The sequence below is a fragment of the Mustelus asterias genome, chromosome 1 (genome assembly GCF_964213995.1).
Source record: "Mustelus asterias chromosome 1, sMusAst1.hap1.1, whole genome shotgun sequence".
In the NCBI taxonomy this organism is placed as follows: domain Eukaryota; kingdom Metazoa; phylum Chordata; class Chondrichthyes; order Carcharhiniformes; family Triakidae; genus Mustelus; species Mustelus asterias.
The window spans coordinates 63,508,830-63,522,412 of NC_135801.1; the positions used below are offsets into that span (position 1 = coordinate 63,508,830).

General features: G+C 42.8%; 1 protein-coding gene across 1 annotated transcript in view; it reads left to right on the forward strand.

Moving 5' to 3' along the window:
* Positions 1 to 620: 620 nt before the first annotated feature.
* The window catches only part of cpe (carboxypeptidase E), a 128,105-nt gene continuing 115,142 nt past the window's right edge, over positions 621 to 13,583 (forward strand). The window contains exon 1 of the mRNA XM_078213415.1: positions 621 to 985. Coding sequence (XP_078069541.1) covers positions 700 to 985 — 286 coding nt within the window. The 5' untranslated portion in view covers positions 621 to 699. The remainder of the gene's footprint in view (positions 986 to 13,583) is intronic.

The window sequence follows — 13,583 nt, forward strand, 5'->3', positions numbered from 1 at the left end:
AGCTTGGACAACAATCCTACCCAGACCCTGTCCTATTCCCATAACCCCATATATTTATCCTCCTTATCCCCCCTGACACTAAGGGGCAATTTAGCATGGCCAATCTACCTAACCCGCACTGTGGGAGGAAACTGGAGCACCCGGAGGAAACCCGCGCAGACACGGGGAGAACATGCAGACTCCACGCAGACAGTGACCTGAGGCTGCAATCGAACCCGGGTCCCTGGCTCTGTGAGGCAGCGGTGCTAACCACAGTGTCACCCCGGTTGTGATTTTATTGTGTTTTTTTCCCCCTGTGCTTGAATGTGAGTCAGCTCTGATCTCTTGTTAAATTCCTGATCATCCCTACTTTACCAGATGGTACGGTGGACGTCAGGGTTGTTTTTCTTGCAGTAAAATGATAATAAAAATGTTCCTTGGTTGCATTGAAGTGTAGGAGAGTGCCTTGGTCACAGCATCCTGATAATAGAAGGGGACACAGAGGTGTTATAGCGGCAGTGTGCAGACAGAATGATCTCCGTTACCCTTGACAATGCCCTTTTAAAGCGTGTGTGTGTGTGTCAGCAGTGAGCAGCTCCTCCCCTCTGTCGGGCTGTCACTTTATTCTCGCTGCTGCTGCTGCTGCTGTTGCTGCTTCTTCTCGGGGCTCCATCCACTCGCTCGGCTCCTCGTTGAGGTGCCGCCAGCCCCGGTTCCAAGATGACCCTGTGTCGCCTTCTCCTGACTTGCTCGGCACTGTGGGCAGCGGCAGCCTGGGCCAGGGCAGCGATGCCCGCCGCCACCCCGGGAGCCCGCGCCTCTCCCGATTGGCAGTCGCAGGGCATCCCGTTCGAGTACCACCGCTACCCGGAGCTGCGCGAAGCCCTGGTGGGCGTCTGGCTCCAGTGCCCCAGCATCAGCCGCATCTACACGGTGGGCAAGAGCTTCGAGGGACGGGAGCTGCTGGCCATCGAGATGACAGACAATCCCGGGAAGCACGAACCGGGTAATTCATTCATACACACATTAATCCCAAATCCCAAAGTCAGCTTCTAAATGAAACCGGCTTTAGGAGGGCATTGGGGGGGGGGGGGGGGGGTGAAATGAAAAAGGTCTTCTTGCAATAATGGGAATGGTAAATGAATGAACATTCTCTTCCTTATTTTTGTCATTGAATTTCAAAGGCTTTCTTTTTTTGTGTTTGGGTAAGCGGTATCTAAATATTGCAGAGTGGTTGCAATAAGGTGAAATGGAGGGGTTTTCGCAGTTTTGCTGTCTGCTCGTTACTGGGTCTATGTGGCTGCTTGCCAGGGAATATTATTTTTTTATTATTAATGGGCGTGCTGTTTAATCTAATCACCCAGAAGTGTGTTATATTTTGCTGATTTTTTAAATAAAGGGTATGCTGTTTAATTTAATCATCCGGAAAGTGTTGTGTTATATTTTGCTGCTTATTTTTTTAATGGGTGTGATCTTTAATCGAATCACCCAGAAGTGTGTTATATTTTGCTGATTTTATTTTTATAAAGGGTATGCTGTTTAATCACCATGAATTGTTTTGTTATATTTTGGGGATGAACAGAATTTGGTGAGGGGGGTAATAGTCGAAGGGATGATACTGGGGAACTACTTCCCTATTTTAACTTGTCACCTGCCCGGCAAACCGTCCAGAAAAACCTGCATTCAAATCATGTCAGTCCAATCCCCTCTGACTATTCCAGCCATTTTTAATATATATAGTACATATATAATTTAGTCCTGCTTGGATTTAATGGGCCTGTGCACCTTTAGATCCCCCTGTCCAAAGATTAAATACAAGCGAGTGAAGGGCCTTCAGCTCCTCTCGCTTACCTTTCCCATTTTCAAATGGTTGCTGAATATTAACAGTCAGAGCTCGCACTCCGCACGGATGGAACCAGGATGTGTTTTTTAAAAAATCTATCTATAACAAAAATGTCTTCTTGTTTGAGTCACGTCATGGGAGGGAGGGACATCATTGCAGGTTGGGCTGCTTCCAAGTTATAAAGACATGTGGATTGATGTATAATTAAACAGATCCCGCTGAATTCGCGCCAGCTCCTTCCCCACTCTGGGTGACAATAATGTGAGAGCAGGCTGCAGTTGTCATGGAGACTGTTGCTGCGCCTCCAGTTCGAGGGAAAATTATTTTCGGATCAAGCTCAAGGTGGGGTGCAATGCCTTTTCTTGTCAGCTTGGGTCTTGTTTGTCTCTCTTGTGGGGACCCTGAATTGGATTCAATTTGAATTTAGCTTCTGGAGCACGTGAGGAGATGGATTCGGGTCTACCCGATCCAATCTCAGCATTGGCTTTGTAACTTTAAGAATGGAAGGACAAATTAAAAGGCAGATGTGTTCTAATTCAGGAATGTGTCAGCATATTTCAAATAACTAAGATGTGCTTCCTGGTGAAAAAGATTTAGATTTAAGGTTAATGTTTATTTTATTAGTATCCTAAGTAGGCTTACATTAACACTGCAATGAAGTTATTGTGAAAATCCCCTAGTCTCCACACTCCGCCTCTGTTCGGGCACACTAACGAAGAATTTAGCATGGCCAATGCACCTAACCAAGCATGTCTTTTGGACTGTGGGAGGAGACCAGAACACCTGGAGGAAACCCACGCAGACATGGGGGAGAATGTGCAGACTCCGCAAACAGTGACCCCAAGCTGGGAATCAAACTCAGGTCCCTGGTGCTGTGAGGCAGCAGTGCTAACCACTGTGCCACCATGATGCCCTTACTGTGAAGACATGGAAAAAAAATACACCAGGTGAAAATACATTGAATGTGGCTGTGGTAGGGACACAGTTGCATTGGAAACATTATTGTTTGGGGATGAGCTTGTTTTCGAAAGATGTTCACCAAATAGGTAACACAAGAAAATAATTATTTCAAGTTCAATTTTAAGGAATGATCACGCTTCTTTTAAAAGATACCCATAGAATTCTCTGCAAATGCTCCAAATATCTCAGCCACAGAGTGAAGGTTATCATCCCTGTAAGGCCATTAAGGTATTTCTGAAGGGGGCTAATGCAAAGATTATGTACTTTCTGACTAAAAGTTGAATATCAACAGGCAATTATTTCAGACACCAGAATCCTAATTAAAGTATTTCATTAACAATATTACATGAGCTTAAGTCCAGGTAATTGCAGTGACATCTTTCAACGTTACACTGCTGTAATATAAATCAGTAGCTGTGCATAAGGTTCCTTTCAGACTGGAAAGCAAAGGCACCTTTCTTAAAATAAAAGGAACATGACCTTTCAGAAGTAATTCATCTCAATAACTGTCTGAATAGAAACACATGCAGCCTTTGTTGTGCCTGCTGTTTGGTGCCCATCAGTATGCATTGGGAACGGACATCTGATTCACGTTAATCATGTAGATTGAGGAATGTTTTGCCTGTGTGGTGTTGGTAAAAGTGAAGTGAGCAACATTTCGGGTTTCATTAGTTTTGTTTGCATTGATGTTCCGAGATTCTCTTTAATCATACAAACTGTTACGCCAACTGTATCTTCTTGGTCAATACCTTGTGCGTTCCCAAAAAAAGGTCTGTAGGTTAGCAGTAAACAGGATGCACTGGCCATGCTAAATTTGTCCTCCGTATACCCGAACAGCTACTGGAGTATGGCAACTAGAGGATTTTCACAGTAACTTTGTTGCAGTGTTAATGTAAGCCTACTTGTGACACTAATAAAATAAACTTTAACACTTCCTGCACAATACTGGCACCCACATGCTTCCATTATTCTTAAATGGCACTGAGAATAGCCAATGTGTGAAGGGGTAGATGGATGGAAATTGTAACATAGGGCAAACAACTAGGGAAGTACTGCGGGAGTGTAACACACTGACAAACAACTGTTTATTGTTCAATAGCTGATCAGTAAAAGACTATGAATGAGTAAGCTGAGGCTGGTACAGTATGTATTTTGGATGCTGTCTTGCTTGTGCATATTGCTAAATGTTGACTTTTCCATAACATAATTGTACTTGTATACTGCTGGCTTCTTCAGCTTCCCTGATTTTAATCACTTCACCATTGTAGGCTGTGACTGCAGTTGCCTGGCACTAAACTCTGGAATTCACTCCCTGCTTTCCTCCTTTAAGATGCTTCTTAAAGCTGACTTCTATGACTAAGCGTTTGGTCATCTGAGCTTATGTAGCTAGATGCTCCTGTGAAGCACCATTTTATTATGTTCAAAGGTTCTACATAAATACACGTTATTTGTTAGTGAGCAGTTTATTCTTGACGCAAGGTACTGTAGCAACTTGAATAATGATTTGTCTGCAAACATGAAACTGCTTGTTTCTGAACTATACATTTACCATGTTAACCAAAATTGTTCAGGTGTCATGGGCCATGTACTTGTGTAAAATTGTTCTGTTACCACAATGTAAGAACACCTGTAATTAATTTGTCAGCAATGTAATACCAATCCTGTTCAGTTTGTTTGCTTTCTCCCCCACTGAGTATATTATTCCATGAAAACAACTGAGGCAGGCAAGCCAGAAATGAGGATGTTCACTCATTAACCATCTTGTTAGAAATTTTAGTCAGTACGATGTGTGCATCTTCCCAAAGGTTTATAGGAAAATAGTGACACCATTTTCTTGGAGAGGTTAAAGGTCTCTTAGAACACTTGCCATTTCACTGAGTAAGGACATATATGAGAGTTTGTGAGTCTAGTTCACAGTGGCCTTCAACATTAAGCCTAGAAATATAAAACAAGTACTATCAAGGTGTGTGCGTGTAAAATTAATCCTCTATCATTTTTAATTGTGTGGTGCAAATTTGTTATTGATCTGAAAGAGCAATGGAAGTGAAATGCATCTTGAAAGGGAGTGTAAAATGAGTGAAGGCAAATCAGCAGACAGAAAGAGCATGTACACACTTTGCACATTGTACGTCGCTCAGCAAAATAAGTGACAGCCATTTGCTGATTCATTTCCCAGGTCAATGCCTTGACCAATCGGGGTCAAGTTGCCTGCCTTAAATTTCAAACAACGCTTGGCAGTTATCTGTCAGTTGCCATCAACTGGTGCATTGGTGCCTCTACCAATTAGGATGTGGAGATGCTGGTGTTGGACTGGGGTGGACAAGATGAGAGGTCACACAACAGCAGGTTAAAGTCCACTTCACCTGATGGAGGAGCAGCGCTCCGAAAGCTTGTGGTTTCAAATAAACCTGTTGGACTCTAACCTGGTGTTGTGTGACCTCTCATCTTGTCTACCAATCAGAGTCTATTTTAACAGTTCTGTGGGTGTAACTAGACCCCAGGTACTGCAGTATATAAAGAAGGCAGCTAAGCACCACCTTCTCAAAGGCAATTAAGGGTGGGCAATGAATGCTGCCTGAGCCATCCCTTCAATGAATAAGAAAATAACTTGCTAACCAAACAGCATCCTCTTCTCATACAGAATAAATTGTTGTTTTCCCCTTATACGAGTATTTTTGAGAAGTGTCCTGATGAGTGCAACTCAAAAAGATTTGACATGTTTCTTTTTATTCAGTAATACTCCAGTTCTGTATTAGTGTACAGTATTATGTCCAGATAGTTTACCTTTGTTAATTTTACTCATCAATTGAGCAGCTTGTTCTGCCCAGTCTTGCTGTTTAACATTCTCGTAAGCACTGAATTGTTGCTTCTGACATGACTGAAATCCTGTTACTGTCCATGCCAATAACTTTTGGTATGCACAGTAGCTGCTTGACAGCTACTGTCAAGGTAGCTGAATTAAAGACAAGAGAACTAACTTTCATTGATATAACACGTCATCAATCCTCACCATGGCCCAAAATGTTTAGAATTAATGGATTGCTTTTAAAGTGCAGTTACTGTTGTTCTGTAGGCTTTTGCAGCACTCAGTTTGTGTGCAAAAAGGTTCCATCAACAAGAACTAAACAAGAAAATCCTGGGTGCAAAATTAATTTAATTTTTAAAATTCATTCATGGAACATGGGTGAATCTGGCTGGTCAGCATTTATTGCCCATCCCTAGGCACCCTTGAACTGAGTGGTGCCTTGAACTCTAGGCCATTTCAGAGGGCGGTTGAGAGTCAACCACATTGCTGTGACTTTGGAGTCAGAAGTAGGCCAGACAAGGTAAGGATGGCAGATTTCCTTCTCTAAAGGACATTAGTGATGGGTTTTCCCGACAATTGTTTCATGGTCATCATTAGATTCTCAATTACAGATTTTTATTGTTGAATTCAAATTCCACCATCTGCTGTGGCAAGATTCGAACCAGGGTCCCCAGAACATTAGTTGATTTTCTGGATTAATAGTCTAGCAATAATGCCACTAGGTCATCGCCTCCCTATGCGTATGGGTAGCATTATTTTTAGGCTACCTGATGTCTCCCAGCAGAGGAGTGGCGCACTCGGGTGCATCCACTCCGTCACAGAATACATGTGATCTTGACGTTACTGATGTTAATGGACTGATGCAACACAAGGATACCAAAATTGCCCTCTGAACAAGGGCAACTAGGGATGGGCAATAAATGCTGGCCAGCCAGCGATGCCCATGTCCCATGAATGAATAAAAAAAATTTGACAAGGTGGTGTCTTCCTTATTCACTTTTGAAGTATGAAATGTTACAAAGCAGGTTAGTCTTTGGCCTGGAGATATTTCATAGAATCATCGAAATCATCGAAACCCTACAGTGCAGAAAGAGGCCATTTGGCCCATCAAGTCTGCACCGACCACAATCCCACCCAGGCCCTACCCCCATATCCCTACACATTTACCCGCTAATCCCTCTAACCTACACATCTCAGAACACTAAGGGGCAATTTGACCATGGCCAATCAACCTAACCCGCACATCTTTGGACTGTGGGAGGAAACCGGAGCACCTGGAGGAAACCCACGTGGACACGAGGAGAATGTGCAAACTCCACACAGACAGTGACCCAAGCCGGGAGTCGAACCCTAGGTTCCTGGAGCTGTGAAGCAGCAGTACTAACCACTGTGCTACCGTGCCGCCACTCAAGGGCCACTCAACAAATTGCAGCTGGGAGGCTTTTGACTGACTTATACTCAGGCAGCTGAAAATACTGGTGAGTTGCTGAAGAAAATTTGAGGTATTTTCCTGACCAAGGAAAGGAAGAAAATATTGTGCAAATGTGATATGAAAATGTTTTCTCTCACACAACGAGTGGTTCGGGTCCAAAATACACTGCCTGGAAGTATGGTGGAGGCAGGTTCAATCGAAGCATTCACAAGGGCATTAGTTGATTGCTTTAATGAGCAGGGATACTGGGAAAGGGCAGGGAAATGGCACTAAGTCATGGTGCTGGTTTGTGTCTGTACTGGCTCTCCAATGGGCCGGATGGCCTCCATTTACACTGTAACAATTCTGTGATTTTGTGAATCATTGCCTTTGCAAAGGGTTGGGGGGTAGTAGTTCCAGTGCTACTTGCCCTGCTATATAGGCAGAGAGGGGAAACTCCAGAGAGGAGTAGGAGCACCTTCATTTGAAAGCCCCACCTGAGATGGTCTTTTAGGAGAAGCTTTCCAATGTTGGAATGAACCAGGAGTAGTACCTCAGGAGGCTTTGCTTCACTGAGAAAGTGGTGACGGAACTGTGACAAGACCAGAAGCCACAAACCAGCATGGGGACCATCCACCCAGTGGATGGGAAGGTCACCATCACCCTTTCCAGCAAACAGTTCCTTTCATGTAAGAACAGGCAACCACGGCAACGTGTTGCATTTCATCATGAATAGAAGTATCTGGCAGGTGACAGAGACTCTCGAACAGGAGGAGAGAGAACTTCATTCTCTTCAGGGTCAAGATGCTTGGTTTAAATTTCAAACAATGTCCAGCAGTTATCTGTCAGTTGCTATCAACCAATGTGTTCTCCATGGCAATGCCTGTACCAATCAGGGTCCACCCTAGCAGCACTATGGGTTTGCCTACACTACAGAGACTAACGGCTTAAGAAGGCAGTTCATCACCTTTTCAAGGGCAATTAGGGATGGATAGTGAATATTGGCCTAGCCAGTGATGCCCACATCTCTTGAATGAATAAAAAAAAGCTTGGCAATGCATTAGCATTCTCTTCTTGTACAGTATAAATTGTTTTCCCCTTTGTATGAGTATTTTTGCAAAATATCCTGATAAGTACATTCCCTTCACCATTGGGAGGAAGTAACAGGTGAACGAGCATTTGGGTTTGCCAGGAAAGCTGACTTCTCAGTGGTGCAGAGTGCCACTGAGTGCAAGCACATGTCTATGGGAAGCAATACCGCAGGGACTACCACTCCGTCAATGCACAATTGGAGGCAGTGCACCAAGGAATTCATCTTGGTGAATGCCCACTATCCTGGCAGCATCCACGAAGCTTTCATCCTACAACAATCAGCATTTTTTATTGTGTTAGGGCATCCTAGACAAAACAACAAGATAACTGATCGACAACAAAGAATACCATCTCCACACATGGCTCATGATCCCCTTTTGCTATTCCACTATGCGAGGTCAGAGGACTGTCAAAGCCAGCTTGGAGCATGCTAACATAGAGATATCATTGCTTCCACTGCTCTGAGGGATCTTTACTATGTACATCTGAGGGAGCCTCCATATTTTAGGTGGCGAGCTGTGACCGCCACGACCTTGCAATCCTGTGGGCCCAGCCACTAGTTGCTGGAATCTGGAACCATCTGGGAAGGAAGAAGAGGAAACCACATTCACCAAAGTGCAACAGGGTGGAGTGAGAAGGATTGTGATGCTTCACTGGAGGTTAAAGTAACTTCCCAACCCCCTAATATGGACTCTCTATTTCTTAACAGTATTTTCATCTCAGACTCACATGACAAAGTTCCCTCTGCCAATATCACTTCATAAAGTAAAAGCAAAATACTGCAAATGCCGGCAATCTGAAATAAAAACAGAAAATACTGTAAAAATGCAGCTGGTCTGGCCACATCTGAGGAGAGAGAGAGTAACAAAGTTAACATTTTGAGTTCATGTGACTCTTTTTCACTCAATAAAAGTTAACAGTAAAAACATTCATTCAACTCAGCAAGACATCTAGAATCATAAGTTCTCCTACAGAACTGTGTGGCACGGTGGTTCGCACAGCTGCCTCACAGTGCTAGGGACCCGGGTTCAATTCCGGCCTTGGGTGACGGTGTGGAGTTTGCACTTTCTCCTCATGTCTGTGTAGGTTTCCTCCGGGTGCTCCAGTTTCCTTCCACAGTTCAAAGATGTGCAGGTTAGGTAGATTGGCCATGATAAATTGCCTCTTAGTGTCCCAGGATGCCTAGGTTAGAGATATTAGTAGGGTAAATACATGGGATTACAGAGATGGGGCCTGGGTGGGATGCTGTGTTTCAGTGTCAATGCAGACTCAATGGGCCAAATGGCCTCCTCCTGCACTGTAGGATTCTATGAGAATACTACCTCAATGGTTGCTGCAAAGCTTTCACTGCTGGAGACTGCAAATGGTCCCATTTATCTGAGAAATGAGATGGGTGGATACATTTTCCAGCTTGCCCACCTTGATTTTAACTGGTGAAAATTGCTTTTTAATAGTGCAATTTGAGGGAAGAATGTTGGCTATGGGATGGCTGAAGAAATAGTGTTATTACATAGAACATTCGACCCAACTACTCAGTTATATTTTGTATATCAATAATTTCTCTTCTTGTTCCATCTCCATCATCTTATTCTTTCAGCATCTTTCTACTCCATGTACTTGAATAATTTCCTTTATAAAGCATCAAAGCTGTTTGCCTCCACCATTTCCTGTGATAGCAATTTCTACACTCTAACCACTCTCTGAATAAATACATGTCTTCTTATTTTCCTATTGTATTTATAAGTGACTACGTTTACATTTGGCGCTCCGCTACATGGAACTTTTCCCTCTATATTTACCCTGCCCAACCCTTTCACAATTTACAAAGATCTTTATCAGGTCACCTCCTAAGCCCTTTTTCTAAGAAAAATGCCCAGCCTGACTTCTCATTCTGAATAACTATAATCCCTCATTCTTGCAACCATTCTTGTAAATCTTTTTCTTTTGCATTTTCTTCAATGCTTTTCTGTCATTTGGAGTCATTTCTGTCATCCTGTCACAAGATCTTTTAAATCCCCAAAGCATTAGATGGGGGGGGGGGGGAGGGGGGGTTTGGTTTAACACTTCATCTGGAAGATAGCACTTTCAGTGTTCTTACATCATTTTTAAATTTTGGTTTCTCTGGTACTCGATTAATTCATGGGTTGTAACATTATTACACTCACAAAGAGCTATAAGACTACTATAATCTATATTAGCATATATCCCTGCAAAGCATGTGAAATCAGGCTTTTAACATGTTTAATCGCCATATCGAGAGAATGTTTCTCATCATTTGAGATCTGCAGTCTTATTTCTTATTTGTATTGTTTGTTCCTTGGTGATTTGGTCTGCATACTGTTGCAGTTTCTCTGGGAAGTATCTAACTCCACATTTGCTTCATTGTTTCTTTGGCACTGCTTGTCAGCACAATTTTGTTTTGGCAGAGTTAAACTTTCTATTAAGGAATTCATTAGCCAGGGTTATTCTTGCTCTGAAATTAAAGTTGTCTATCAATGAATTCCAAACTGTGCAGCAGCACCTCATCAAAGTGATTTTCATTAGGAAACAAAAACTGTTGTGTGTGCTTTAAATTTGTATTTAAACTTTAGAACTTGGAGTCTCACAAGACTAACATTTCACACTCACGTATGTAAAGGATTTGCCTGCCAGAAAATTTATAGGGGCACAATGTTCTGGAGAAATGTGGCCAAATGCAGTTAGTTTCTTAATTACAACACTGGCGACAATTCAAAGTACCTCATTGGTTGTGAATGTTCTATATTTATTTTTAAATACACGGTTAAATATTTTTTCTTTCTTTCTTGCTAGCGATTAAGAAACCGCTTCTTCTGGTCCTCACTTTATGCCAATAACAGAGTCAGTTGGCACACTGCGTCGTGGTATCACTGTGACCTTTGTCTAAACCAAACAATATAGTATTAAGTTCTTATTTCTTGCACATTTTACTGTACATATGACCTTCCCTTTGATCAAGATCATTATATTGTTCCGTGGACTTGCTCCAGTCTGCCCTGACTAATAGGATTAGACAGGTGTTGAGATTCACCTTGCTCATTTTGTGCTCTTTGGGAGGGTGCTACTTTAAGTATCATATGGGAAGCTTTGTCATGTGAACTTGGAATATAATGCTTAGAACATCAGAGAACCTTTGTTGTATTATTGAGTGGACAAAATCCCTCTACTCTGAATTGTATCTGTGAACTTACTTCCTATACAGCTAAAATGAAGACAGCTCTCTATCAAAATGATAAAGTAGAAGATGGAGGAAAGTTAGACACTGGCAATCATTATGAGCTAATACCCATTCAATCAGTAATAGGTAAATGATCACCAATTTTGAGACATCATTCATCCTTAATTTCACTGATGGTTGAGATTGTTTATTTGAACTGGCTTGGAAAAGTACAGCACTTGGTGAAATATATTAAAGGGATGGATTTATTAGGCAGAGTTTCAGTGAGTGTTCTCCCAATTGTCAGCTTGGTAGAAGGTTGGTGGAAACACCTGAGAAAGGGCATAAACAACTTTACACCATTTTATGAGTTTTGACAGAACTTGTAAAAATGTGGGTTAATAAATGATGGCTACACAGATTTGTCAAAGTCAAATTGTTTATGACATAATGGAGAGGACTGTGAAACTAGTGTGGTAGATGTTGGGATTTCAGAAGGTGTTTGATAAAGTACTACTCAACAGACTTGTTGAAAACATTGAAGTCAATGGGGTTAAAGGTGAATGAGCTGCTTTAATATGAAAATGGCTGAGAGACAGAAAACAGGGTGGTAGTGAATGGTTGCTTTTTAAACTGGAGAGATGTACACTGTACTGTCTCCCAGTGCCAGTGTCAGAACCCCACTGCTCTTTTTCATGTATAGTAATGACGTGGATTTCGGTATGGAGGCATAATTTCAAAGTTTGTGGATGACACAAAGCTTTGAACTGTGGCAACAAGGGGATAAGAATAATAGCGAACTTCAGGAGGACATAAGAACAAAGGAATTTGGGACAGAAGTAGGTAATTCAGCCCTTCTAGCCCGTTCCGCCATTCAATCAGATCATGGCCGAACTCTCCTTGGTCTCAAATCCACCTCCCTACCTGTTCCCCATATCCCTTTAACCCATTTTGTTTTAATCAGAAATATATCTATCTCCGTCTTGAAACCATTTAATGATTCAGACTCCACTGTGCCATGGGGCAGCGAGTTGTGCAAATTCACCACTCTCTGCGAGAAGTAGTTACTCTTCATCTCAGTTTTAAATCTACCGCCTCTTCGCTGTGACCCCTTGTGCTAGATTGCCCCACAAGGGGCAATCTAGAACAAAGGGCAATCTAATCTATGTATAACCTATGTATTATCTATATATAACCACAAGGGACAATCTAATCTATGTTAATCTATGTTCACTTTATCAATCCCTTTTAGTATTTTATGTACTTCGATCAGATCCCTGTCAACTCTCTGGCCATGCTGGGAAGCCTAACTGCTTTGTTTACTTTAATTTCATGCCCCAGTATCCTTTAACTCGCCTCCTAATTGACAGGTCCAGGCTATTTCTCAGCAGGCAGTAGCATCCTACCAAGTTACCACCAACACGTCTCCTGTTCCACTAGAGGCCCAGACATCCTAGACCACTGCTGCACAAATATCAAACATGCCTACCGCTCCATCACCCACCCACACTTTGGCAAATCAGACCACAAGGCTGTGCTCCTGCTCCCAGCTAACAAGCAAAAACTGAAGCGGGAAAATCGGTCAAAGAAAATCGTGCAATGTTGGTCTGAGGAATCGGATGATCTCCTACGGGGCTGCTTGGAGTCAGTGGACTGGGTCAGTATTTAAAAACTCTGTGACCAGCCTGAATGAGTACGCCACTACAGTAACTGACTTCATTAGTAAGTGTGTATAAGACTGTGTCAAAAAAGCAAATCTGCGTGTTTCCCAACCGGAAACCATGGATGAACAGGGATATCCACTGCTTGTTGAAATCCAGATCTGAGGCGTTCAAGTCAAGTCACCCTGAACTATACAAGAAAGCCAGATATGATCTAAGGAGATCCATTAAAGATGTCAAAAGACAGTACCGGACCAAGCTAGAGTCCCAGGCTAGCCACACCGACCCCCGCCGACTATGGCAAGGTCTGCAAGACATAACAGGTACAAGATGAAGGCATATAAAATCGCCGGCACCAATGCACACCTCCCTGATGAGCTCAATGCATTCTATGCACATTTTGAACAAGAGACCAGCGAGAGCATGCCCTCCACCCTGGAAGCCTCGGACAAACCTATATCTGAGGTCACCATTGCAGATGTCAGAGCAGCCTTCTCGAAGGTCAACCCACGGAAAGCAACTGGCCCGGATAGGGTACTCGGATGAGCACTCAGATCCTGCGCGGATCACCTGGCAGGGGTATTTGCACATCTTCAAACTCTCTTTACAACAATCTGAGGTCCCTATCTGCTTCAAGAAGACGACCATCATCCTGG